The sequence below is a fragment of the Microtus ochrogaster genome, unplaced genomic scaffold, assembly GCF_000317375.1.
Source record: "Microtus ochrogaster isolate Prairie Vole_2 unplaced genomic scaffold, MicOch1.0 UNK5, whole genome shotgun sequence".
NCBI classification, from domain to species: Eukaryota; Metazoa; Chordata; class Mammalia; order Rodentia; family Cricetidae; genus Microtus; species Microtus ochrogaster.
In genome coordinates, this window is record NW_004949103.1 from 9420667 (window position 1) to 9448197 (window position 27531).

At 44.8% G+C, this 27531-nt stretch overlaps 1 protein-coding gene across 3 annotated transcripts in view; it reads right to left on the reverse strand.

Annotated features, from left to right (window-relative positions):
* The window catches only part of Prom1 (prominin 1), a 101135-nt gene that overhangs the window by 69609 nt on the left and 3995 nt on the right, over positions 1-27531 (reverse strand). For all 3 annotated transcript variants that reach the window (XM_026788678.1, XM_026788679.1, XM_026788680.1), the window contains exon 2: positions 23846-24216. In XM_026788678.1, the coding sequence (XP_026644479.1) occupies positions 23846-24071 (226 nt within the window). In that variant the 5' untranslated portion in view covers positions 24072-24216. The remainder of the gene's footprint in view (positions 1-23845; positions 24217-27531) is intronic.

Sequence of the window (27531 nt, forward strand, 5' to 3'; positions counted from 1 at the left end):
CTAAGGCCACAGAGCTGAAGAGATGTGATCCACGTTTGGCGGGTTTTCAGAGTGCTCATGAGATAGATAAGCAAATAAAACAGCAGGAATGTTACGTAGCAAGAGCCAAGCACACGCGGCTCAATAAGAGCAGGTGCAGGAGAAGCATCTGCTAGGACAGATAGATATGATAGCCACTGCATCTGGAAAGAGAAGTGAAGCATTCAATGTGTTAACTAAACAGAAGGAAGCTGAGGGACAGGGACCATCAGGCACAAGGATGAATAACATGGCATCCCAACATTAACAGACTGCAAGCACTTGGCACTGCTTCAGTAAAGAGTCCAACAGCAAAGAGATGAGGGGAAGGCAGGAAACGAGTGTCCCCGTTGAAAGCAAAGAATCCTAGTCCTTCCTCTTAATGACAGTGCAGCCTTGAGCAGGTGGGCCTTGAGCTTAATTACTCTGGGTCTTGGTTTCTTCATCTGCAAATGCCAAGCTGTTGTTATTGGGCACTGGGGACCATCAACTAATGATGATTATCTCTGAACTTCTGAAAAGTTCTATGGAGTATAGAGTGTACCCGACTGTGTGTCAGATCCTCACTGAGCACAGACGGGATGACTACGTCCTAAGAGGCTGAGGGAGGACATCACGTAGGACTAGTAAATCATCCCCAGGGTGTGCTCCCACAAGCTTCTCCCTTGCAGCCAACAGTAAAGCCACTGTGGCTTTGACCGAGGACAGTCTTTAGAGATGAGATGAACGCCACTTCATGAGCCAGCGTCTACACAAAATCCTCCAACTGTTCATTCCTCCTGGTGCTGAGAACACAAGTTTGCTTGGAACCATGGATCAGTAGGTGCCTGGTGGTCCTGTGGCAACTTCTTGGTGTAAACATAACACCATCACATTTTCAATTCTACAGGAAATTCCTGAATGTCATGGGAAAAAGAAAAAAACAAACCAAACCCAGAAGGGTACTGGAGATGCAGTTCTGAGGCAGAGTGTGTGCATAGTGTTACAAGGCCAGAAAAAAAAAAAATGGAAACAGGAAGAGAGGAGGGAAGGAAGGAGAGAAGCAGGGAGGGAAAGGAAGGACAAAGAAAAGGAAAGGAAGGAGGCAGGGAGAGGTCAGGGTAGGGGAGAGGAGAGGAAAAGGGAAGGGAAGGAGAGACTAAGTGGGGAGGGGGAAAGAGAAGGGAGAAAAAGGGAGGGTCAGGGCCGCCACCATCCGGCTATTAGGCCTTTGCACTGGCTATGCAGTGAAAACGAGTGTGACCGAGGAGAAATGTTGCACAAGCCCTGAGTCTCTCAGCTGCTGAGAAGCCCTCCTGGGACCCAGACACTGATCGTCTTTTCTCTCCTGTGGTGTCTAGAGCTCAAGGCCCAGCCTCCTTCACTTCACTCTCAGACTCCAGAATCCCGAGCCCTGCTTGGAGGTCTCACAGCTCTCAAGAAACACTGAGGTTTGAGGGCTTCTGCATTCCTATAGCACAGGATGCTCTTGACACACAGGAAGGCGGGAAATGGGGAAATCACCAGTTTACACCCACAGCAGTGGCCGTGCTGGCAGGTTGTCTACTATTATCATAATTACCCTCCATCATGTGCTATCCTGGGGGACAGTCAAGATGCAAGCAGCATCAGTGAGGACTTATTAAAGCAACAGGAAGCTACAGACCCTAAAAAAAGCAATGGCTGTTGGAGAACAGGATAGACTATGGAAAAATATAGAAGACAAAACTGCCCTTGGAATTTTCTAGAGAGGATTACCCGTGGGGGAAGACCATGGAAGTTAGTGGCACCATCACATGTGCTGGGATCCCTGGCGGAATGAAAAGGAGAAAAGCAGAATGCTAAGCTCTGGCATTTTCTTCCTGATCTATCAGGATGTGAGAAGGCAGCCACCTGACGCCACCGACAGGAACGAGTTGGCCACCTTGCCTTCCTGCCATGGTATATGGCTGAACTGTGAGCCGAGTTAAACTTCTATTTCCTTAGGCTTCTGTGTCATGGAGTCCGTCCCAGAGAGGAGGGAAGTGACAGACACACTCCTCCAAATCCTGCGCTCAGCTCCAGGTTAGCCAGTGGGGCGAGCCTCCTGATTTATCAGGTTCAGAACTTTCTGAGTCTATTTTACAGTTTCCTTCCTTATTTGCTGGTTTCTGGTTTAAGGTGAAGAGGTCAAGAGGTAACTGAGCAAGCATGGGTGCGAAAATTAATAGCAGAACTCAGAGTTCTTACTGATGGCTGGAATGATAAGGACAAACAAAATCTCACTTCTTTCAGAGTGGTGTTGTGGTTGAAGGGAAACAAGGTGATGCTTGCCTTTGCCTTGGTTCTTCAGCAAAGACAAATGGGAGGCTAAAACAAGGCTATAAAGCTAGATGAGATAACTGGGAAACAAACTCAGGGCATTTTCACCTGGGGAAGTGGTGTCTGAGAATGTATTGTTCTTACTGCTGGCTTTGGGAAAGCATGAAACTTATCAGTGAGAAGTTAGCAGAAGACTTATTTCCCCCACACTCTGTCATCCAGTCCAGACATTCACCAAGCTGGCTGGTTTAATGAAGTCACTTGCTGCCACTCCTTTGGCCTGCCCTCTCCTCTCTGCTCCACAGAGTGCTCACAGATACATCAACTGCCTCTCTTCATTGCCATGAAGCTGTTTACAGCGTGACCACAGCCCGCCAACTCGAATCAAAGTGAGTATGGACTTTGTAGGGGAGGATCACAAAAAGCAAAGTTAGGACTCGGTTCATGCAGACAGTCCTGGTTTACAGTCACTGTCCTGATGTGTTCCTTGCCAAAACTTTCTTCCCCTCTTAACCTGTGCCACTGCATATAATAAACCATACAGCCACTGTAACTGAGTAACTCTGAATTCAAATCTCAGGGCTGACTTTCCGTGTTATATACTTGGTACAGCTTGGAACATCATTTAACTTCCCTAATCCCGTCACATGGAGGTGATAATATGCATCATTAAAGGCCTAAGACCTTAGCAAGATGTCTAGTACTTGGTAAGAACACAGCAGACTGCTGGGTGGTGGTGACCCACATCTTTAATCTCATAACTCAGCAGGCAAAGTCAGGTGGAATCTCAGTTTGAGGCTAGCCTGGTCTACAGAGTGAATTCTAGTAAAGCCTGGGCTACACAGAGAAGCCCTGCCTCAAAACAAACAAACAAAAAGAACACAGCAGACAATTGCTGTAATTACAAATCCTTAAAAACTCGCTCAAATGCAGCCGCATTGCTACAAGCCACAACATTATACAGTAATTACTCAGCTGTCATTTCACAAGCAACATATCAGAATCGAGGGATCTGATAAAGGCGAAAGCCAAAAGGCAAGGCTTTTTGGTGTTATTGTTTGTGAATAAGTGGCTGTCCTTTGCTGTAGCTGACTTCCCTTCTTGTTAAATATCAGTGCTTAGGGTCTAGGCACAGAACATCACATTTAAAGATATTCACAGACCTCCAAGGACATAGAATTAGCAGCTGTTTTGGTTTTTCCCTCCTTAAAAGATTCTTAACTCCTTATACTCACTTTCACCTCAGTTTACTGATGATTCTAATTCAGGAAATTTGCAACTTGTGTTTTACTCTCAAGGACAGCAGAAGAGATGATTAACTGCAGCCCAGAGACAGACCCACAGCACCCACAATCAGAACGGCTAATAACAGCATAGCCCAGGACTGATCATTTAGAGGCCTGGGTCCCTTCGCTTAGAGCAGTAAATCTAATCCAGACCTAGGCCCATATGTGTTTTCTGATCAAGAGCTTAATCATTAGCTTCTCCTTGACTGTTTACGCAGATTGCCTGGTTACCTGGTAGCCTCTCTGTTTGCTGGGAGAAAAGAAGCTGAGAGCTGATTTAAACAATCTGTACCCTATTCATAACTTGACTAAAAATAAACTTTTTAGCTCTTTACTAACCACCTAAAAATCTAGCGTAGCACACCAACTTTTCTCTCCAGAATTCCCTGATGGTTTAATTCCTTTCTTAACTAACTTTCCCAATTAAGGAGTTCACTGACATGTACTAGCCACTCTCATGGATCTCTCCCCCCCCTCCTCTCTCTCTCTCTCTCTCTCTGTGTGTGTGTGTGTGTGTGTGTGTGTGTGTGTGTGTGTGTGTGTGTGAAAACCCTTATCTAATTTTCTATGGGGAAAAAGAATTCCGGCCCTGGAACCTGCTAGGACTGGGAAATTGTTGGTTTTAAGGATATGACAGGGAATGTTTGCAACCGGTAGAACAAGAATAAAGAAACATGGACAGACCATTCCCACTATGAGGAGACTTCTTTACCCTCAGATTTCTAGCCCCCCTTTAGCTCGTCTTTAACTGAACCCTGTGACCACATCTCCCATCTGGGCCCTCAAACAGACTCACTCACCCCCATCCTCCCCCAGGTTGCCAATGTTATACCTCCATCAACTGCATCCTCCCTATTCTTCTAGGCTAAACCTGAGTTGGGTAGCAAACTCCTCTAACATCAGATGCTTATACCTCATTACCCACCTGTGCCATTTAACAACCTGCTGTCTAACATAGACTTAGCATCATTACTTCTTGTTTCTGCCATCAAGGAAACTGCTCTTTCCTTAAGGAAGAAAATGTTCTCTCTCCCACGTAAATCCCATAGCCCCAAACCAGGACTCTGCATCTGTGCCAAGTGCTCCGTAAAACTTGCAAGCCCTAGACAAGACGTGAATGAGATCCAAGAAACTAGCATCTGTCTACGTGGGAGTATAGAGTTTCCCCTGAGAACAACAGCAACAACAAAAATCTAGAAATATAAGCATGGCACTTAAATTTGAGGTTTTTCTTCATTTTGTTTCTGTATCCTTTCCCTCAGCTTTCTTATTAAGCCATGAAGGCGGATGGGATGCAATGGATGATCAAAAGCTTCTTACATACTTAAAACACAACTGCAGTCATCACTGAACCCCAGGCATTCAACATCAGACAAAACCTGGTTTCCTCAAAGCTCTGCATGGGCTTTCAGGCTGGCTTGTAAAGGCAGAGCCTTTTTTAAAAAAGTTTCATGTATATAATAATAATAATAATAATAATAATAATAATAATAATAATAATAAAATCATTGAACCCTCGAGTGCAGACAGTTCTAGATAATCTGCATATGGGGGGACCTATAGATAATGTTTCAAAACTTGATGAATTTAGATACCCGTTTTTTTTCTCTAGGTCCTATCTGAATTTGTATATTATGTGGGAATATGGTATGATTTAAACTCTGACCAACAACACAATAGTTTTCAAAACAGCAGACCAAATGTATACCGTTATCTACAGGTAAACATGCACCCTTTCTTATTTGTTTCTTACAGGAAAAGCGCTTTCCATAAAATGGAAATAAAGTAGATAGGTCTGCTGTGCTTGAGATGAATAACATCGCAAGAAATAATTCAGCATCGAGCTTCTGTGGTCAAAAAAGCATTTCAATATCACCATAGAACCTTTGTCCGACAACAGATGGAGACAGAGACAGAGATCCACATCGGAGCACTGAACTGAACTCCCAAGGTCCAGTTGAAGAGCAGAAGGAGGGAGAACATGACCAAGGAAGTCATGTCCACGAGGGGTGCACCCACCCACTGAGACAGTGTGTCTGAGCTAATGGGAGCCCACCAAAACCAGCTGGACTGGGACTGAACAAACATGTGATTAAACTGGACCCTCTGAATGTGGCTGACAATTGGGACTAACTGAGAAGCCAATGATAATGGCACTGGGATTTGTCTCTACTGCATGGACTGGTGTTTTGGGATCCTAGTCTATTTGGATGCACACCTTTTTAAGCCTGGATATAGGGTGGAGGGCCTTGGACTTCCCACAGGGCAGGGTACCCTGCCCTCTCTTAGGACTGGACTGGGAGGGGAGAGGGTAAGTGGGGTAACAGGGGGGAAATGGGAGGAGGGGAGGAAGTGGAAATTTTGAATTGGTATTATTTATAAAACAATAAAAAAAAGAAAAAGCATTTCAATGTAACAGGAGTTTTAACTGTATGCCAAGCACCAGGAAGTCAGTTGAGAATGACGGAGGAGATGCTCCACCTCTGTGTGTTGAGTGTTTTCCAGAGCACGACATTCCCCACCTACACCCCCATATCTCAACCCTTCTCACCCCTTGTTCTCCCCGCACCCCATCTGTTTGTCCCATTAGCTGACATTGATCGCATAGCCCTGAGTGAGCAAGCTTCATCTCCCACAGCCTTGGTATTCTCTATAAAAGAAAGCAACGAATGTTTATGATCTTCCCTAAATAACAAGTCCCCTCACACCACGTGTCCTAATTAGTGCCAGTTCTCAGTGACCAAGTGAGGCACAGCGTTCTATACAAAGCTCTGCTGAGCAGGAATCGCTAATAAAAAAAAAAATTAAAAAGCAAAAAACCGTGGCCTCAAGTGCAGAAGTAAACAAAATCCTTTCACAAATGAGCTCCTCAAAGGGGGAAAGTAACACCTGGGGAAAATGGCCCCCCTCCATAGTTAACAGAAACGTGTGCTACAATCAATACGTACCGTGTACAGCTCAGTAGTCTACCACACTATACAGGGAACATAAAGCTTTACAGACCTTCCGATGCACTGGAAGTCGTTCAAAACCTTTGAAAATAGCATTTTAGGACTAATAACGCTACTGGGGGTAAATATCTGAAATGCAAATAAAAGTTCAATGCATTCATAACCCTAGTGTAAAACTAAAATGAAGGGGGGTTCAGTTTTCCTGTGATCTCACCCCTTTTCTCTGTGAACACGAATGGTGGAGAGGGGCTCAGGTGAAGGTGGAGGAAGAGGAGGGAGGACGCAAGCAGAAGAAGGAGAGGCCCTGGAGCCACTGGAGAGCTGGTTTTAATGTCTCGGGGTCTCTGTTTTCTCTTAATGCATCCAGCACCTGACCGCTCCCAGAACAAATTACCACTCTAAACCCACTTGCCTGCCTACCCCAGCTCTGCAAGAAAATACCCACCCACTAAGAGGAATGCATTCATACTGATGGCTGGGTTCATGAAAAAGCCCTCAATGTCAGGAAGGAACTCAAAGTTTCTGGAAACTGAAAGGCCAGAGTGGCTGCAGTCCAGCAATCCAGGACAGAATAGTTGGAGACAGACTCAGAAACGAGCAGAAATGTTTCCTGAACAGCCAATAATATGTTTATTGGGCTCTCAATAAGTTCTAGGTACCATACCAGGCTCTGGGGATACAGGACTGTAAAGTTAAGTGAATTTAATCATTAGAGCCCTTCCCATAAAATGCTTGGATTCTGAGAAATAGAACAGACAAATACTATACAAGCATTATCCTTTTATTTCAGGGGATATGTTTCAAGACCCCTCAGCTGATACCTAAAACTGCATATAGCACTAAACCCTAGATAAACTGTTTCTAATACATGCAATCTAAGTTAGGCACAGCAAGAGATGAACAGTAGCTAATAATACAATAGAACTATAACACATTAGTGCAATAAAACCACCCACATCCCTACTCCTGTGTTTCAGGTTCATTATTCAGAAAAATAAGGGTTACACAAGCATTGTCAGACACCACACCAGTAAAGGTGACAACAGAAATGGCTAACAGTCAGGTAGCTTATACAGCATGGATGCTGTAGATGAAGGGATGGTTTACGTCCTGGGCAGAATGGATCAGGAAGACACAGAGTTCATCACGCTTCTCTAAACATACAACCTGAAGTTTGCAAATTGTGCATAACTGAAATTTTCAATGAAACACTTTAGAGTATGGAAAACTGAAACCACAGATAGTAAAACCCCAGAGAAGGGGGTACCACTGCAATATTAGGGCATATGAGATGAAGAATGAAGGAAAGAGAGTCGGGGGATGGCCCAAAGGGAGGCAATCTGACCAAAGATTGGAGGGAAATGGGAAATAAGCAAATCCAAAAGAATGGTTCAAAGGGAAATACAGGTGCACAGGACCTGAGGCAGGGGGATGCTCAGCAAGTCTCGGGGACAGCAGGGAGGCCACCTAGCACAACATCACGGTCTTTGCTACACATGCTGAAAGCCAACCTGGGCCATAATCCAGGTGCATTACAGCCTCGGCTGGGAGAAGACAGTGCTGCCAGACAGAAGGGGACAGAATGACACATACTCCTCAGACAGTTCCAACTTCCATGTGAGTGAGCTGGCTTCCAGTAAGACTGGGCCACCCTGTTGCTCTATTATAGACTGGAGCTCCCTGTGGCTGTATTATAGACTGGAGCTCCCTGTTTATTGCTGTATTATAGACTGGACCACCCTGTTGCTGTATTATGGACACGGGAAGTTGCCGTTTCCAAAGTCAGGAAACTTAATTTGGCTTAAATGTCAGAAGCACATACTCATTTCTGCTCAGTTTCATCCATGCACAAGTTGTATCTGGATGGGGCAGTCTCTTTAAAGAAATGCAAGAGGATGTCAGTAAGCCGGGAACATCATCCTCAACATGTCTCGCTCAATTACCCTCCAGACACTCATGTCCAAATCTCATTAGGCTGGGCTTCTGGGTCAGCCAATGCCTAAGAGGATATTGAAGCATACGCAAACCTTTTCTTATCCCCTCACCCAGACTGTACAAAGAGAGCCCTTGACTCAGTTCATATACCCACCGTTTTCAATCACTAACAACATCCGACTGAGACATTGTAAAGCCAAGATCCAAGAGCTTACAGATTCCTACTGGAGAAAGATTGACTATGAACATACTATCACATGATTGTGTTTGGGATCCCAGAGTTGACTAAGAGAGAAACGAAAGAACGGAAGAGCTAGATCAGTCATCAAAGCATATCTGGAAGTCCCATGCTGACAAACCCTAGCTCACCCCAGGGCACCCATCCACACAAACCAGCAGGAAAAGAAGTACGTGAAGAAAGCCCCAGCAGAAAGTCCTGCCCTGGTGGTTAAGCGGACACTGCTCTCCGGTTTCCCAGAAGACACGTGGTACTACTCAGGGCAATTGTTTAAGAAACTCTAAAGCCTGGAAAGAAGCCACTTTGGTTTGTTTTCTTCTGACACACACCCAGCAACAATAGCCTAAGAGGGTAAGTTTCACGCACAGTTCAGAGGATGGCAAGGAGACACAATGCCTAGGGGCATTGAAGTCCGCACACAGGTCACGGCCAAGGATTCGTCTGTGTGTATTTGAGGGCGTGCTGTTGAAGACGTTACCATTTTGAAATGAACAGACCGTATCAACTGTATTTAGTCTTTATCATAACTTTTTGTCTATTTATCCGTCTGTCTGTCTATCAAGACAGGGTTTCTCTGTACAGCCCTGGCTGTTCTAAAACTCACTTTACAGACCAGGCTGACCTCAAACTCAGAGATCTGCCTGCCTTTGCCTCCTGAGTGCTGGGATTAAAGGTCTGTGCCACCATGCCCAGCTCATCACAACTTTTTTTAGTTTATACTGTGTCTTTTACATCACGTATCTTGATCCCATTCATTTCCCCATCCCTTCAAATCTGCCCACTGCCCCTGTGCCCCCTCCCAACTAAAACAAAATTTAAGAGAAAAAAGGAAAAATATAAAAATGGGAAAAATTATAAATCTCATAATGGAAACTACAGTGTGACACAGTAAGTCACACCCTAGACCCCTTTGCCTATAATCTTTACTTGGAAGTGTTCCTTGCAAAGAGTTCTAGACTTCTGGTTTCTACAACAGTACCAATGCCGGGCCCTCACGAGCTAGGATTCTTCTTGAGCATCCTATTGTTGCCCTGTGTTGTGGAGATCCTGAAGCTTTGGGTCTGTGGGTCAGGTTCCTTCACATGCTCCGATAGGTCATTGATGGGGTAGATGTTGTGGCAGGTGAAGTCATAACCCTGAGTGTGGGCCTGAGCAGCTGTAGGGTTGCTCCACCAGATGAGAAATAGAGACAGCTCTTCCATGTTTAGAACTTCGTGGCTGGCTTACTCGTGCCTGTGCTCCTAGGGTGGCTCTCCCACTCTTATGACCACAGGACCAGCTCTTCCACCTGCCCCAGGCATTGATGGGTGGGAAAAGACGGCCACTCTCCCCGACTTATGCCACTACAAGACAGATGAGAAGTGGCGACACTCTCCTATGCTTACTACTTTGGGGCTGGCTTATCCACAGCGCATTAACAGGGTTGGCTCTGCTGTGCTGCCCTGGTGAGGTGCAGGGTATGCTCTCCCGAGGGCTGCAGTTGGTTGAGGTCAGGGATGGGTCTTGCACTCTTAGGAACACCAAGCCAATCCTGCCACATGTCTCAAGTGTTGGTGTGTTGAGGAGGGCATCATTCCACCGTCCATGCTGTCACAAGACAGATGGGGGATAGGGGCATCTCTCCCATGCTCACAGCTTCAGGGCTAGCTAGCTCACCACGACTACTCTAACAGCGGTGGAACCATTGTCATCACAACTTTTGAAATGGGTAAAAGTTACTTAAATGGCATCAGTCCTACTAGAAAAAAAGAGAAGATCAAAATTGAAATAACTACTAGAAAAACTTAAGAATATCACATTTCAATATCTATAGGACAAGGCCTCAGGGATTTTTATTTATTTTTGTAGGAACTAAGAATCAAATTAAAATAGATACACTTCAAAATTTATTTAAAAAGCAATTAAACTTTTAAAACTAGAATGCATTAACTAAAACTATATTCAATCGGGCTAGTTGGGGTGGAACAGGATTGGAATTAGAAAGCAGAAGCAGGAGGAATCAAAGGTTCAAGGCCAACTTCAGCTATGTAGTTGTGATTTGGATGAGAATAGTCCCCATAGGCTCCTGTTTGAATACTTGGACCCAGTAGGTAGAACTGACTGAGAAGGATTAGGAGGCGTGGCCATGCTGAAGGAAGTGTGTCACTGGGGGTGGACTTTTCCATTTCTAAAGATTTGTGCCATTCTCAGTGTTCTTGCTTTGCTTGCAATCAATACGTAGGCTCTGGGCTATTTCTGGTGTCTTGCATTTGCTCTACCATCATGGACTCTAACCCTCTGAAACTGTTAAGTCAATTATAAACTTTCCTCTATAAGTTGCCTTGATTGTGGTGTTTTATTACAGCAATCAAAATGTAACTAAGACAGAGTGAATTTAAGATAAGCCTGGGCCACAAAGGGAGACACTGTCTCAAGCTATATGTGCGTGCGTGCGTGCGTGCGTGCGTGCGTGCGTGCGTGCGTGCGTGTGTGTGTGTGTGTGTGTGTGTGTGGAGAGAGAGAGAGAGGCTGAACAAAAGGTGTTAATTTTTCCTTTAAAAGTTATCTGTTACTGGGGTTGTTAGGGTCAGAGTTGAGGCCTTGGCAGCCCCAACAAGCTAGGCTTGGCCACTCATCTATCAAAACAAACAAATAATAGCAAAAAGGTAGAAAAGGGAAATTTATTCAGTGTAACTATACTGGGAAGAAAGAAGAACAAAGAGGTCAAGTGACCTCCAAAGTACACCTCGGGCCCTGACATGAGATTTGGTTTTAAACAGAAGGCAGAACGTACGCATAACTAGTCAGTCCTGGACACAGTGTGGTTCTGCCTGCCATCGACCCATCACTGTCTACCCCAGTCTCTACAGTGAGAGGTATCTGATGACCTGTGTGTATCTTTCCCTAGGAGACAAGTTCCTCAGACCCTAGGCTTCAGTCTTTTCCTTCTCCCAGCCTGAGACTCTTGAGGGATTCCAGGTTCTTTAGGTCCATTGATAGCCAAGTCGTTTGCTAGCACAAGTTTATCTCATATCTTCATTTCTACCAGGATGGTTATACCCCAGGAGCTGGTAAAGGCCAGCTATAAATACTGGGTCTATTCCTGTTTAGCAGGGAACACACAGCAACCCAGATATAGCATTTTCCCTGTGTCTGTCTACAGATTTTCTCCTCTGAAAGGACAGACACTGTGTGCTGGGGAGATGGTTCAGTGCAAGGATGAAGACCTCGATTTAGATTTCCCAGCAACCAGATAAGAGCCAGGCACAGCCCTCATCTGTGACTGCAGACCAGTGCAGCAGAGACAGAGGGATCTTGAGGGCTCACTGACCAGCCAGTCTAACTGAAACAGCAAGCTCTATGTTCAGAAAGAGATCCTATCTCAGAAAACAAGGTAGAGAAGGCTAGAGAAAGGTACCAATATGGATCTTTGGCCTCCACATAGACACTCACAGATATGAGCATCCACATACACACAAGACAACACACACACACACACACACACACACACACACACACACACACACACCAGCCTGCTCTAGTGTGGCATCATCTTAACCATAAATTACATCTTCATTGTTCCTAATTTGCAAATTCTGAGGTACTGGGGATTAGGACTTCCATATACAAATTGTGTAGATAAAATTCAGCCTATGACACCGAGTTTGCTAACCAGCTGTAGTCTGCTTTTCATATACACTAATAATATAGTAATTAATGTGTGGTGACCAAACATCACCAGAAGTAAAGAGACAGGAATGTAAAGACATTGAGAGTTTTAAAAAATAAGTCAAAGACATGAGGATGTGGCTCAATGGGAGGTCACTGGGATCAATTCCCAGCACCACACACACATACACACACACACACACACACACACACACACACACACACATCAAATGTAAAACTTTAATAAATGCCAGAGGTTTGGATGTATGAGGAAAAAATAAACTACAGATCTGGAACTCTGAGATGCAAGTGGTTTTGCTTTTGCTATACTTCAAAGAAATAAAAACAAAGAAGTCTAAAATTATAAAGGATGTGAGTGTGATTTATATCAAAAACACTAATTTTGGAACTTCAATTAACTCATAATAAAAACAAAATTTAAGCCTTGGCTGTACATCAAAAGATTGTCCAGTGGATGGTTTAAATTTTTTGATTAAAATGAGTTTTTAAACCTAGGAAACATTCTAATAACAAGCATGGAAAAATGCCCTTGATATGCAAAAATTTCAAGTCACAAAATTTCCAGAGTATCACATTCTTTCTCAAAATTTGAATGAACAAGACCCCGACCATCAGGGCCACCATAGGAGCGGCATATAAAAAAGACACGACCAAACATTATCTAACTTTTGTTTTGAATGTATGTCAACATCTACAGATGGTTTTATCTCACATGTGAACCTTGATCTGACCTTTATAAATACAATCAAACCACCTTATTCACGGATTCTGCCTTACTGCATTTAACCAGCTGGGAATCATGGAATTTGCCTCAAAATAAAGAGAGGGGTACAGGCTAGGGAAAGGGTATCCCGAGGAGAGTGTTGCTGAAAAGGGGCCGGGTCTCGTCATAATCTGTCCCTGCTCTTGTGTGCATCTCAAATGTTTGTTTTCTTTTTTCTTCTCCATGTGTATTGAGGCGCATGTCTTAGTGTGTTAGAGTGTGGTACATGTGGAAGCCAGGGGTTGATATCTGGTCTCTTTCATGGATTGTTTTGCCCTTCATTTGTTGAGATGGAGTCTCCCAGTGAGTTTGAAGCTCTGCTTTGGCAGGTAAGATGAAAGAACCTGCCTGTTTCTCCCACACCCCCGCTCTTGGGTTACAAACGTGTGCTTGATTTTTATCTGAGTTCTGAGGAGCTGAACGCAAGTCCTCAGAAGTGCTTGCACGGCAGTACAGAACAGTATGACTCAACCAGAAACTCTCAAACACCAAGTTGAGTGGATTAACAAAATTTGATATGCACACATTACAACTATACATAACAAATAGCTTCATAAATGAGAAGCTGAAACCAACGGCATTTGGGGTGACTCTACCAGAAATAACCAGTCCTTGCCACCACAGGTTGGCAGAGTGGCTAGTTACTCTTGGTAGACAGTGACCAGAAAGCAAGTATTAGGAGTGGACTTGTGTTAGACGGGTCCCTTCTCTGCTGTAATGTCAATTTGATAGCTTATCTGTGTTGATCTGTACACATATTGTTATTTTTTTACTGTTTTTAAAAAGTAGGAAATTATTATAATTAACAGTTTCTGCTAAGCCCCCAGGTAACACTGTAGCTGGAGTAAGAACGAGCTAACCCTAATCCAGACGTAACAGGGATTCTTAGAAGGCTGAGGGGAACCACACACTTCTCTGTGGCTTCCTGCACATAGCTATATCTATGGTCAAGAGTGTAGGTTTTCTTAGTGATCTGTAACTTCCTACTGTCTGTGGAACCTTATGTGGACACTCCACAGCCTGTCTGATATCCATCTACCTACAAACCTTGCCCTCCCAGCTCTCCGGGTCCTTTCCTAAGTCCATCTGTCAGCTAGCATCACTCAGCCTCTCCCTGTTTCTGTGCTTCAACCACACGTTCTCAGCTCAGTTCAAACTCTAGCCCTTCGGGGGAACCTCCCCTCGTTTCTCCGCCACTATCAATCAGAACTGCCACAAGCACACCATTCAAACCTTGGGGTGACCGTGGCCCAGTCTGCCTGTAGCAGAGCTGATTTGGGGGGAGGGAAGCCCTAATCAGCTTCAGGGTCTTTGGAAGGTGGGCAACGCAGCCAAAGCTCCCAGCCAGACAGCACCAGGCTCTTGCCCCGAAGGAAGGCTTTGCAGAACTGGAATGTGAGTGCTTGGAATCAGACAAACCAGGTTACAATCTGGTCTACTTTCTAAGAATAGAACTTGAGGCTTAGCGTCTCTGAGGTGCACGGGGTTATTAAGAGAACCAAGGAAGAAGGAAAAAGTATATCGCATTGAATGGGGACCATCAAAACGACATATCCAAGTGCCAAACCTAGAACCTGCAAATGTTATTTGTGGGAAAATCTTTACACACATTTAATTAGGAGTTAAGGATCCAGAGAGGACTGCATTCTGGGATAGTAGGGTCCTAAAAAGAGGAGGAGGGACAGATGGCAGGGACCCCACACAGGCCAAGAGACACTTGGCATCGTCAGACTGGAGGAAGCCATTGTCTCCTAGGGTCTAAGGAGAAGGCAAAGCTGTGTCTATGCCTTGATTTTAGACTTTTGGCTTCTGGTTATGATACACTATTCCAGGGCTGGTGTGAGTGTCCAGACTGAGCATCTGTGATCACCACCCTGCAAAGTCAATAAGCACAGGTCATGTGACTGCTTCTCTTGTCTCTGTGACCTCCAAAACCTGACAATAACCAATACAGATTATAAACATTCTTATGGTATTTGATAAACAAATAAATGCCGGTGTTACTATCAAGTGTTATTCTAAGGGCTTTATAATACTATTTGTTTAATACTTAAATACAGTGACCCCAGAGTAGATTGTATTATTAACTGTCGTCTACCGTCACAGAGCTAGTAGAGTTAGAAGGCTGATCCGGGCACAGGCTCTTTACTGTCACTCAGAGGCGTGAGTTTTGTAAATCTAGACCCCAGACACACTGTGGAGTTCTGATCTTTTGTGTGCACACGAATGTTCACTCTGCTGGGCATCCTGACCTAGCACTGCCCTAAGCAGACCACACTTTATAGCTGCTCCTCCAGGGGCTGAGGGCCTGTTTCCCCGCCAGGCTGCCTTCAGCCTGCAGCTGCTGAGGTGCCTCCCGGGTTTGTGCTCACACTAATCTCCTGCTTCCTGGGGGAAACTCCTGAAGCATTCCAGTCAGGGCAAGGCCCCACGGAGCAGGAAGCCCAGCTTCTAGAGCCTTTTGAAAGACGTTTCCTGCTGCTTTCTAGTAGCTTACAAAAAGATTGCCTTTCAGGCAGAGAAACTCTGTGTGTACGAGGAAACAAGGCAATAGTTGGTAGGACATATCTTGCAGTTTGGCTACATGGTTGTGCAATGAAGGGGGAGACAGACACAGAGAATTGAGGTGCATGTCATACTGGTCATACTGTGACACATTCACTGTTCGCCCAACCCCACACACACACATGCACACACACATATGCACACACACAGATGCACACACACACATATACACTCACAACACATGCACACACACAATATGCACACACACACAGGGCACTAGGGACCGTGCAAGCACAGTGTGAAGGAAACATCTCTATCCACAGAGTCAGGGATTTCGGTCAAAGGTCAGCATGGAACCTGGCAAGATGGTTCCGTGGGTAAAGGCGCTGGCCACCAGACCTGGCAGTCTGTGTTCAATTCCCTGGGCCCTTCATGGTGGAAGCAGAAGAGTGACTCCAGCGAACTGTCCTCTGATCTCCACACGTGAGCTGAGGACGGAGTGCATAGGTAGGCATGAGTGTGAACACACATAGAAATAAATGTAAAACAGACGTTCAGTGTGGTCTCAGGCCATCAGCACAAGGGACATAGAAGCGTTCTCTCAAGCCTTTTGAGTCTCACTCCTTGGGAGGAACAAAGCTGCAGTCACTGGGCAATCTACGCAGTGCTCCAGCCTCAACCTCAGCTCCTCAGACACTAAGAGGGTTCAGAGTGGGCGGCTTGTCATCCTGTAAGGTTGCTGGGATGGCAGGAGAAGTACAGGCCTCCCAGCAGAGACTGGGGAACAAGGAAAAAGACACTTCGGTTTTTGCCTTGGTGACCTTATTTTTGGCAAGGTCCAGTGCCAACGTGAGTCACACGATCTATAAAGGACAATGACTGCTTTGTATGAATTAGGTGAGAACATACAGGTGCCATAATCTAGTGTGTCATCTAGTGCAGGTGCTATAATCTAGTACCTAGATGTTAGTACAGACACACCTGTAGGACTGTCCCCAGGGCCAAGGAACTTTCCCTGAACCACCTCTCTATAATCTAGTACCTAGATGTTAGTACAGACACACCTGTCAGACTGTCCCCAGGGCCAAGGAAGTTTCCCAGAACCGCCTCTCTCTGCTTCTGATGTTGTGGTGACGGCAATGACTCAAAGCAGTCGGGCCCTCTCAACACTGCTCTGGCAATGGTTATTGAGAGGACCCATGGTTGATTGGCTTCCCCAGGGGTTTAGAGTTGGAGATGAGCTGCCCCCAGCTTTCTCCACGAAACTAATCTGAAACCTGTAACACGGGTAAATAAATTCTATACAACAAAAACGGTAGGAATTGAGAGTGAGGGCAAAAAGGCAGGGCTGGGAGGAGGCAGGAGATGCTAAGGTCTTCGGGAGTTCTGAGAGGAGGCAGAGGGAATCTCAACAAGGCTAACTCATGCCTCACTGGGCGCCACGGCACAGCCCTCTGCCCTGATGCTCAACTCTTTTGATCACTCAGCCAATGAGCTTATTTAACTACAAGTCGGAGAGCTTCGAGACTCTAAGGTCCTGAAGGGATCCCCAACTCCATGGGAACCCATCCTCACTCCCCATCAACTGCCAATTCTAACTCCTAGTCAATGCACCAGATCCCAGGGTCAAATCATTTTAGTCCAGAGATACTTTTTGAAATAGGCCATCAGTCCTAAGATCAAATTAAGAATATGCTAAAGCAGGGTGACCAATTATTTTACAATATTTCATAAAACTAAAAGCAGACATTCTTCCTGAGAATGGCTGAGTCTAGAACAAGCACATTGTTGCCACACAGAATTGAAAGAGGCACTATTTAACAAGTGCAGTGGGCCATCGGCAGTGCCCACAATCTACATGCAAAGGCTGTAACTTCTCATATTCTCTTATGGTTGTGTTAACTCCTTTTTCAAAGAAAAAGTCTGGGTGTTATTCTTTACATTGTTTGCAGTTTTGTTGCAATACCTAGCCCATGGTTATTTTAAGAGCACCATATTAAAATAAAAGGAAAAGCAATTTACCCATAGGAAGCCAAGGACAACTGAGCAAACAATGAGCCTCAGAAACAAAGGTCTCCCAGTCTGCCTCTTTCTAACAACTTGAGCATGTACTCTGAGTTTCCCAGCCTGTAAAAAGAAATATGATTATCACGGATACTCCACCTATGGCCATTACCTACCTCCATAAGTTGTGGAGGATTTCTGTGAGTTCAAAGGTAGCAAAGCAAGCATTGCAGTTGATTGCTGAGGACAGAGTAAAGAAAAAAGAAGCAGAGAAAATCCAAGAGCCTGTTAGAGGCAGACATCCTTGTGAGGAGAGACGACCACTCAGAAGGGACTAAGTTCTGAATCCTGGCGCCCATTCTGCCACTGGGAGGCCTGCCAACCAGACATGGTCCGGACACCCTGGGAAGTCATAAAACTGCTTTCACCAGGGAAATTCTATGTAGAATATTCCCGAGGGAGCAGAAGCAAGGGCATTTAAATGATGCCTAGGAGTTGGATACCCGCAAGATCTCCAAGACTCAGGTCGGCACAGAATATTCCAGAGGAGTTCTGGTAAGGATTCAGTGAGGATGGTGTCCCAGAAACCAGAGCCCTTGAACCAGACCAGTGACTCATTACAATGAACATTTGCCCACAAAACTGATGGAGCAAAAGGGTATGCTATATGGCACCCCGAAGACTCCAATGCCACCAGGGCGAACAAAAGAGGTGTTGGAGAAGCAAAAAGATTTTTCTGTTGTTGAGATTTTTGTTTTGCTTTGCTTTTTTCTGGGGGAGGGATGTTTTTGTTTTTTAAAATTTGTTTCCTTTTGTGGGGAAATGTCAGAAATGAGGGAAAGATATTAGGGGGACTGGGAGGTAAGCAAAATTGGGGTACATGATGTGAAACTCCATAAGAGTTAATAAGGAAGTTAAATAAAAAAACAAAAATTATGCCTAGGGAGTCATCTTGTTCCCACGTCCCCTCCTTATATCAACTTACACATTATATTTGGCCAACTTTCCCTCTCAGGTAATAAAGTTAATAGAAACCCCAATTATCGTCTCTTTATGGTACCCATCAGGCACGGTATTAAACATAGGCTTTACATACAACATCTCATTTAAGACTCACGAATAAGAGCCATAAAGTGGTTCAGACTCCATCTACAAGAAACAAAGACCTGAGAGTTGACAACTTGACTTGGATCATCCCTGCAGGACACTGTAAAAGCTAAGACATAAACACAGTCCTTTGGACATGAAATGGATACTGCATTCATCGCGTGCCTTTCCCCCCGACTTTCCACTTCGTTATATGTTCATAGTTAACCCTCTAGACCACTGGAGGGGCATCTACCTCCATGTGATCTGCCCTCCAAGCACTGATGAGACTCTTCCCCAACCCCAATTTCACTTAGACTCTGGCTCACAACATCCAACAGGCGCACCTCAGGAAGTTGGGATGATCAATAAATGCTTCTCAATGAATGCTGTCCGTTCTTCCTTCTTTCCAGCTTTGACTCTTATTGACCATGGCCAGATTATTCCATGAGCATGCTCTCTTGCTCACTGTGGTGGTTTAAATAAGAATGGTCCCTCCAAGCTCATACATTTGAGTGCTTAGTCATCAAAGAGTGGTACTGGTTGAGAAAGACTAGGAGGTATGTGTTGCTTAGCAGGGGTAGGAGCAACCTTGTTAAAGGAAGCGCCTCTTTGGGAGTGGCCTTGAGGTTTCAAAAAACCAAGCCAGGCCCACTGGCTCTCTCTTCCTGTTGCCTGGGGATCTGGACGTAGAACTCCAATCTACTTCTCAAGCACCACGTCTGCCTTTGTGCCACCATACTCCCTGCCGTGATCATAAGGGACCAAACCTCTGAAACTGAGAGCAAGTCCCATTTTAATGCTTTCCTTTATAAAAGTTGCTTGGTTTTGACGTCTCTTCATAGCAACAGATTGAAGACTAAGACATCCACTGGTAGGGGCTGTCTCTGTGCCTCCCAAATTCATAAGCCAAGATCTAATATGTTGGCCTTTGAAGGTATGGCCTTTGAGGGATAACTAGGTTTAGTTATTAGGTATATAGTATATATATAAGCATATAGGCAGAGTCCTCATGGTGAGATTTGTACCTGGTGAAAAGAGGAGGAGAGGAAGGATGCCTGTCTGACTGTCTGTTTTTTCTTTTCTTTTTTAAAATGGGTAGCCCAGACTGGCCTCAAACTCGTGATCCTCCTGCCTCTGCCTCCTTCAACAAATCCTACCTGTGTGAGCCACCACAGCAGGCCTGATTGTCTGTTTCTATCTCCAAGCATGCATTAAGGAAAGGATATACAACCACCCAGCAAGAAAACAAAATTCTCATCCTTCAGCACAGGGACACCCAAGGTGATGAACAGCTTTCTTCTTAGTGAGCCTCAGGCTAGCACAGAATCTCTGTCTGGGTGACTCCAAGCCAGGAAAATGTTCATGAGATAACCATACCAGGTTGTAGAATGCACTGTGCTATGGCTCAGTTACCCACATTCTTGATCTATTCATATCTATTCTCTTTTGTCCAAGAAATAAAACTGTGTCTCAAGTCCCAACAGAACAAAGCTGTTCCATCTCTACCCTCTTCAGGACGCAACACGGGCTTCTTTCATGAATTTCAAATGATAACAGTCAACTAATTTTGTTGGACACGAGATGCATGGCAAGCAGAGAGAACCCAGACTTCAGTATCGTTTCTTCCTCTGTCTACACTAAACTCAGGCAGAAGCACAGACCTATGGATAACAGCATCTGTCTTAGTGTTTCTATTGTTACAATGAAACAGTGTGACCAAAGCAAGTTGTGGAGAAAAGGGTTTATTTGGCTTGCACTTCTGCATCATATAGTACATCACTGAGGGAAGTCAGGACAGGAATTCCAACAGAGAAGGAACCTGGATACAGGAACTGATGCAGAGAATATGGAGAGGTGCTACTTAAGGCTTGCTCCTCATGGCTTTCTTCTAGAACCCAGAACCAACGGCCCAGGGGTGGTGCCACTCACAATGGGCTGAGCCCTCCACCATCAATCACTAATTAAGAACATGCCTTGAAACTAGATCTTATGGAGGCTATAATTTTCTCAATTAAACTACCCTCCTTTCAGAGAGATAACTCTAGTTGTGTCTAGTTGACATAAAACTAGCCAGCATACCATCTATCAACATATTAGACTTGTCTCAAAATTTTCTGCTTGAGTTAATATTCTAAGGGTATGCCCCATGGCACCTATGGCATGTATGGGCCCCAGATGAAAGCCATGTCTATTTCATTCATGTCCTTGACAATATAAAGCACTTAGCGACACTTGGAGACTATTATGAAATCTGGTAATTGGGTGGAACAATGTAGAAGAAACTGAGATGAGAGAAGGAAATTGAAACCCTAAGGTGTCAACTGTCAGATTCAACATTAGGTTGAAATATGAAACACTCTAATAATTTTCCTCTTCAAAGGGAAAATTGTCCTGCTTTGGTCTGCTGCTGTAACGCAGGCATGTCTCTCTTCACTACGACGAGCCCAAGCTACCAGTAGGCTAACATCCTCAGAATGTTCAGATCTCTCCTCGCCAGACAGCTCTTTTCTAACCTAACAATGCTGCTGATGGAATCTAAAACCTGCAAATACACCCTCAGCTAGCCTGGTCACTGAAGTGAAGGCTTTGAATGTGCATTGCCTTACAAAGTATGAAGAGCCTCCCTACGAAATTACTCCAGAGGGAGTAATGGGGAAGAATGTGTGGAAAGAGTTATAGAATAAGCTAATTATACAATATGCCTTTGAGTGAGACATGGCCAGTTTCAACTCTTCTGAATTCATTGTAAATTCATACAAAACAACTGAATTATAAGCTTTCTACACACTTTTTTAAGAAAGATGATTAGAGGCTGGGGAGAAGATGGCTCAGTTGGAAAATATCTGCCACACAAGCACGAGGAGCTGAGACTGGACTGCTAGCAGCCGTGTAAAACAGGTGCGGCAGCATGTATCCAGCTGGTGAAAAGCAATAAGGGATATTCACATCAGCCTCTAGCTTCCACACACCCATGCACCTTCACCCATATGCAAATATACATACGCAATCACTAGAAATACACACACAAATAAAAATTTTAAAATAACCAGGAGCCAGGCTGTAGTGGTGCACACCTTTAATTCCAGCACTCGGGAGGCAGAGCAGCCAATATGCGACTTCAAGGCCAGCCTGGTCTACAGAGCGAGTTCCAGAACAGCCAGGGCTGCATAGAGAAACTCTGTCTCGAAAAACAAAACTAAAAACTGACTAGGAATAGTAGGAGTTACCTGTTTCTGCAGTAACATTCATAGTAAGTCTATAAAAAAAAATCAAGATAGCTATTCCAAACAGATACTATGCAATCAATGCTAACAGCTAACCTGTTTTCTCATTTCAGCATACAGATTTCCAATTCTATTCTTTCAAGCAGTAACAGAAACAGTAGACAGTGTTAGTTCAAAGTCATCTTCAGCACCATGAAAGGCCCAGGCTGACTTACTTCTTAGAATTGGAATTTAAACAGAACTTTGACAAGAGTACTTCAGACTGTGTCAACTGAGTCTAACCCAAACACAATAAAAATGCCAATGAACATGCATTTAATGAAACTATAAACAGCCCTGTTCTCATTCAATTTATGATTAAAAAAATAATCCTGACAAAAAGCAACATGGGGAAGAAAGGGTTCATTTGGTTCATAACTCTACCATTTCAGGGAAGTTGAGACAGGATCACAAGCAGCCAATCACATCACATCCACAGTCAAGAGGAAAGATAACAAATGCGCCCAAGCCACCTGCCTGCTCACTGCTCCTGCTTCCTTGGCTAGCTTTCTTCATTTGTGTACAAGGGCCCGGCTCATGAAACAATACTGTCCACATTAGGTGTGGGTCTTCCATCCTACCTCAGTTAGGCAGGCAAGACACAATCCCACAGACATGCCCATACCAGCATGCCAACCTGATCTAGGCGATTCCTCATTCTCCAGACTGGCAAGCTGGCATTTAAAACTTAACCAGTCTGGGCTGGAGAGATGGCTCAGTGGTTAAGTGCACTGGCTGCTCCTCCCGAGAACCCAGGTTCAATTCGCAGCACCTACATGATACCTCACTACTATCTGTAACTCCAGTTCCGGAGAATCTGACACCCTCACACACATCTATGCACATAAAATAAAAACAAATGAATTATTAAAAATAAAAACAGCATAATGAACACAGCCCCATAATGTGAGCAGGTGATAAGGCTCCTCTCTCTCCTCTCTCTCTCTCTCTCTCTGTCTCTGTCTCTCTCTCTCTCACACACACACACACACACGCACACACACACACGCACGCCTTTTAAAACACTAGCCAAGACCATCTACACTCTCCTCATTGTATTGTCTTCTACTTTCATCTTTTGGACTGCCATAAGTTTTACAACCAATGACTGTGCTCGAATTTCTGTCAAGCTTAGCAGAGGTGAGGTGAAACCTAAACTAAATTCACCGACAAGGCAGAACACTGTCCTCTTAATGGTGCTGTCCCTGGGATCACACACACACACACACACACACACACACACACACACACACACACACACCAGGGGACTTCCAGGTGAAATAATTACAAGAAGTTCAAAGACAACAGTTCTGTGTATAGAGAACATCCGTGACCACAAAGCTGTGCCCTCTGAAGTGACCAACACCCCCACACCTCCACACTAAACTCCTAGTACTGAAACCCTCAGTCAGAAATCAGGTCTAAACGGGTCTGCCCTTGCCCGAAGACTGCAGTTGGAGGTGGGCAGGGAAGAGTTAAATCTTTAAGTGATGCAAGCAACAGCTGCCAGGTAATTCTCAATCTCTCATTCCACAACAAAAAACTTGCATTTTTACCTTAATTTTCACTTTGGGTATGTGTGTGCTTTGGAACAATTCAATGCTCAAGGCAAAATAAAGCAAGATAAAATGAAAAAAACAACCAAGCAGAAAGATTTGATTTTGTTTCTCACCTAGCTTAACCAGATACACATCTTTTAAAATTCTATATAAATATTTTCTGCCCCTGTATGGCCAATGCTTTTGAACTTCATACTGTACAGTGCTGAATATTTTCTAGGTGGGTGGTGTGGTCATTCAGAAACCAAGAGAGACAAATTCATCTTCCCCATGGTCGACACTTACCTTGGGGGAAATCATTCGGCTGGACCACCTGGAGGAAGATGTGTACCATTCGGTAGAGAGGGCCAACGGTCCCGGCATTGAATGTGTCTGGGGTCTCATACTCTGAGGTAGGCAATTCATAATCCAAAGCCCCAGGAGTGCTTGTGGACACAGGCTGACCTCCTGAAGCAATATTTCCACACAGCCCCAGTAGCAGCAGGACACCGAATACAAGAGCCATGGTCATCCTAATTCCCCAAGCATGAGGTAGTTTCTGGAAGGTTGTGGGTAATGGACCTTTCCTGGACCTGTGGAATCTTCTGCCTCCTGGATGGTAGCAAGAGGAGCAGAGGAATGGTCTCCAAGGAGGTCATTCACTCAAAGGACCATGCCTGGCAGGGAGAGAAAGAACATTGGTTACTTAGAGACGCCTTGCCTGCGCCAGGAGCCCACCACAGAGGATGTGGTGTGACTTAAGCAGTTAGGCCTAATCGGAGTGCGTGGAAGCCAAACACAGAGCTGCTCCAGAGCTGCAGGTAGGGACTATCAGGAAGCTGAGGAATGGACTTTCCAGGGCTGGGAACACCAGGCAGGGCTCAGGAAGCTGTTTGTTCTTGGAAGCGGACGCTCACGGAGCTCTTGCTGTGTTCCAGGTTCTATCCTACATGTTCCTAAGGCATAATCCCACCTTCTTGATGAGGGAACTCATGCAGAAGAAACTTTAGGAACCTGCGCCATGCAGACACAGTAGGACCAGAAGGCTCTGATGCTCCAGGCTCACCCACCCTCCCAAGCTCCCGCTGGTGCCACAGAGTCCCCCAACTGTAAACGGTCCTTACCTTGTCTAAGTTTCTACCACCCTCTTTGCTCTGAAGATGCAGCTTACATAACTTACACTCTGCTTGTTTGTTAACAGATCAAATTCCAGGCATCCATCACTGCGCCTAACCCAAACCCGAAAGGCATGGCCTCAAGATCATAGACAAACAGAAATTGAAATCTACTTTTCTGATAAGCCCACCAGGTCACTGTTGCACGAATTCTAATTAATCTTAATAATAAAAACTCAAGTCAGCTATCTGAAGGATCAGAGAAGCAGGGTGGCCAGCAACTAGAGTGCTTGCTTACCTCTACCAATGCGCGGATCAAAGGGGCGGTCCTGCCCCTATGAACCCCCAGGCTGCATCTCAGACTGCAGCCATCTCCGTGAATCCTCAGACTGCCCTGTGCTCCTGTCTCCTCCTGCCTTATAGTCCCCTCTCCGCCCAGCCATATCACTCCTGTCTCCACCTCCCTAGAGCTGGAATTAAAGGTATGTGACCCCAAGTGCTGGGCTCATCTTTGTGAGAGCTGTTTCTCTTTTAGACAGATTCAATCTCGTGTAGCCCAGGATGGCCTTGGACTCACAGAGATTAGGCTGCCTCTGTCTCCAGAGAGGGGGAGTCACCACTACCTGGCCTCTGTGGCTAACTAGTGGCTTAGCTCTGCGCTCTGATCACCAAGCAAGGTTTATTTGTTAGAGCATAAACAAGATATCTCCACAAGTCATCCTATGAGACCTCCATTCCAAGTCACAGTCTCCAATGACTAGGCACCAAGGAAGTGAGAGGCAGGGCCAAAAGAGGCTTCCTGTCCACTTTTGAAGAGATGGTGAGAAACAGGAATCCTAATGATGGCCGCCACCACATTTGGGAAGGGAAAGGGACACAGCATTGATGGAGAGCAACACGGGTTCTTTCCATTCTGCCAGAAGGCATCTCTACTCAGCAGGTAAATGTAAGAAATAAAGAACCCAAGCCAGATGGTAGTGGTGCATGCCTTTGATCCCAGCACTCAGGAGGCAGAGGCAAGCAGATGTCTGTGAGTTCGAGGCCAGCCTGGTCTACAGATCTAGTTTCAGGACAGCCAGTGCTACCTGTCTCGAAAAAAAAAAAAAAAAAAAAAGACTTCTGACTTCATCAGCTCATGAGGATAAATAAATCAGCAAGCAATCTAGACATAGGTGTTATGTGAGACTTCACCGTAGCCTTAGTTCTGAACACACAGCACATATGCTTTGCAATGTGCATGCCCTCGTGCCATGCACACAAGTGAACACAGCCAGAAATGCCTTAGTGCAGATTCCAGACTGCTGCACCTTACAGAGTGCAGTGTTTTTACCAACATACAAGCAGTATTGCTCGCATAGAGACATAATGGTTTGATTACAGGAAACAAGGAACTTTAATATTTTCCTGCCATCATTTCTCAGCATGTTTCAAATTAGTGTATCTTTGAGTTGTACTGTGTTAAACAAACAAGCACGTTCACCTTATTGGCATGTAAGTTTCCTTTAAGTAAGTGGTAAAAATTATATAATGCTAAAATCGTTTTAAAATAAAATTATTTATCATCTATTATCAGCAAATGTTTATTTAATTTGTATGCCTATATTTCCAGATTTGCATTAAGAAGTTCTTGGGTGCTGGGCAGTGATGGTGCACACCTTTAGTCCCAGCATTTGGGAGACAAAGGCTGGTGGATCTCTGTGAGTTCTAGGCCAGCCTGGTTACAGAGCAAGTTCCAGGATAGTCAAGGCTACATACAGAAACCCTGTCCTGAAAAACAAAAAACAACAACAACAAAAAAGTTCGCAGGTAAAAGGAGTTGAAGGGCCTTGATCTAGAAGGCAGGCTTTTATTTTTGTGCTAAATAGACGCTTTCAGGGTAAGCATAAAGTTGCTCTAAAATTCACACAGGGAGGGGGACCTGGGGAAAATCAAGAACTGCCTATATTCTAAATCAGATCCTGCTGAGAGGTGCCAGCACAAAACACAGAATAGGATTTACTATCAAAGTTTAGAACAAGTGCACTTTAAAACCCAGACAAGAGGTAGGATTTCTTGAGCAGTTTGAATAAAGATGCAAACTTCTATCTATGAGGAATGTGAATTCTTATATACCCTATATGTATGTATCTATAATCCCTTCAGATTCCACCTCCTTTTCTACCGCCCATCCTGCTCCAATCACTTCTATCCAGAGCTACAACAAAATGCCTCTGAAGTCTTCCTCTGGCAAACTACCGACTGCTTGGGTCTCCAGGTGTCTCCTGGGATCAAGCTCCACCATAGCCACACCATGCCCTGTGACCCTGGTGATGGTTCCTAAGGGCTTCTTCTGAACGCCCCCACCCCAACATGTCTCAGCTTGTTCTTTGCTGAAGGTTCTCAGAGCTGGACGGATTAAAGGCTCAGATGCTGAGAAAGGCACACTTCCTGGTAATGAGAAGAAGCCACAGATAGAATCTCCCCGAGATCTATGAATAAACAAGCTTCTGAGCTCCCTCTGTGGAAATGAACAGAGGAAATCCCAAAGGAAAGAAAATACCTCCGCTCACCAAGGCAGAGATGGAGGTGCCCATGGCTTCAGAGGCCAAGTGGGATTCAATGCACACATCTCTTCATATCCCCTTGCAAAAAGTGTAGATCCCTCTTCAGTATTAAAATTTAAGAAAATATCAAAGTCTCAAGAGTTACAAAGCAGGCAGTTGCAAAAAAAAAGATAGTAAAAAAAGATTTTTAGTGGATGTGAATACCCCAGGTAGAGGCAGAACCCTGAGTTTGAGACTAGCTTGGTCTACAGAGTGAGTTTCAGAACATCCAGGGCTACACAGAGAAACCCTGTTTCACAAAACCAAAAAAGAAAGAAAGTAGGGAGGAAGGGAG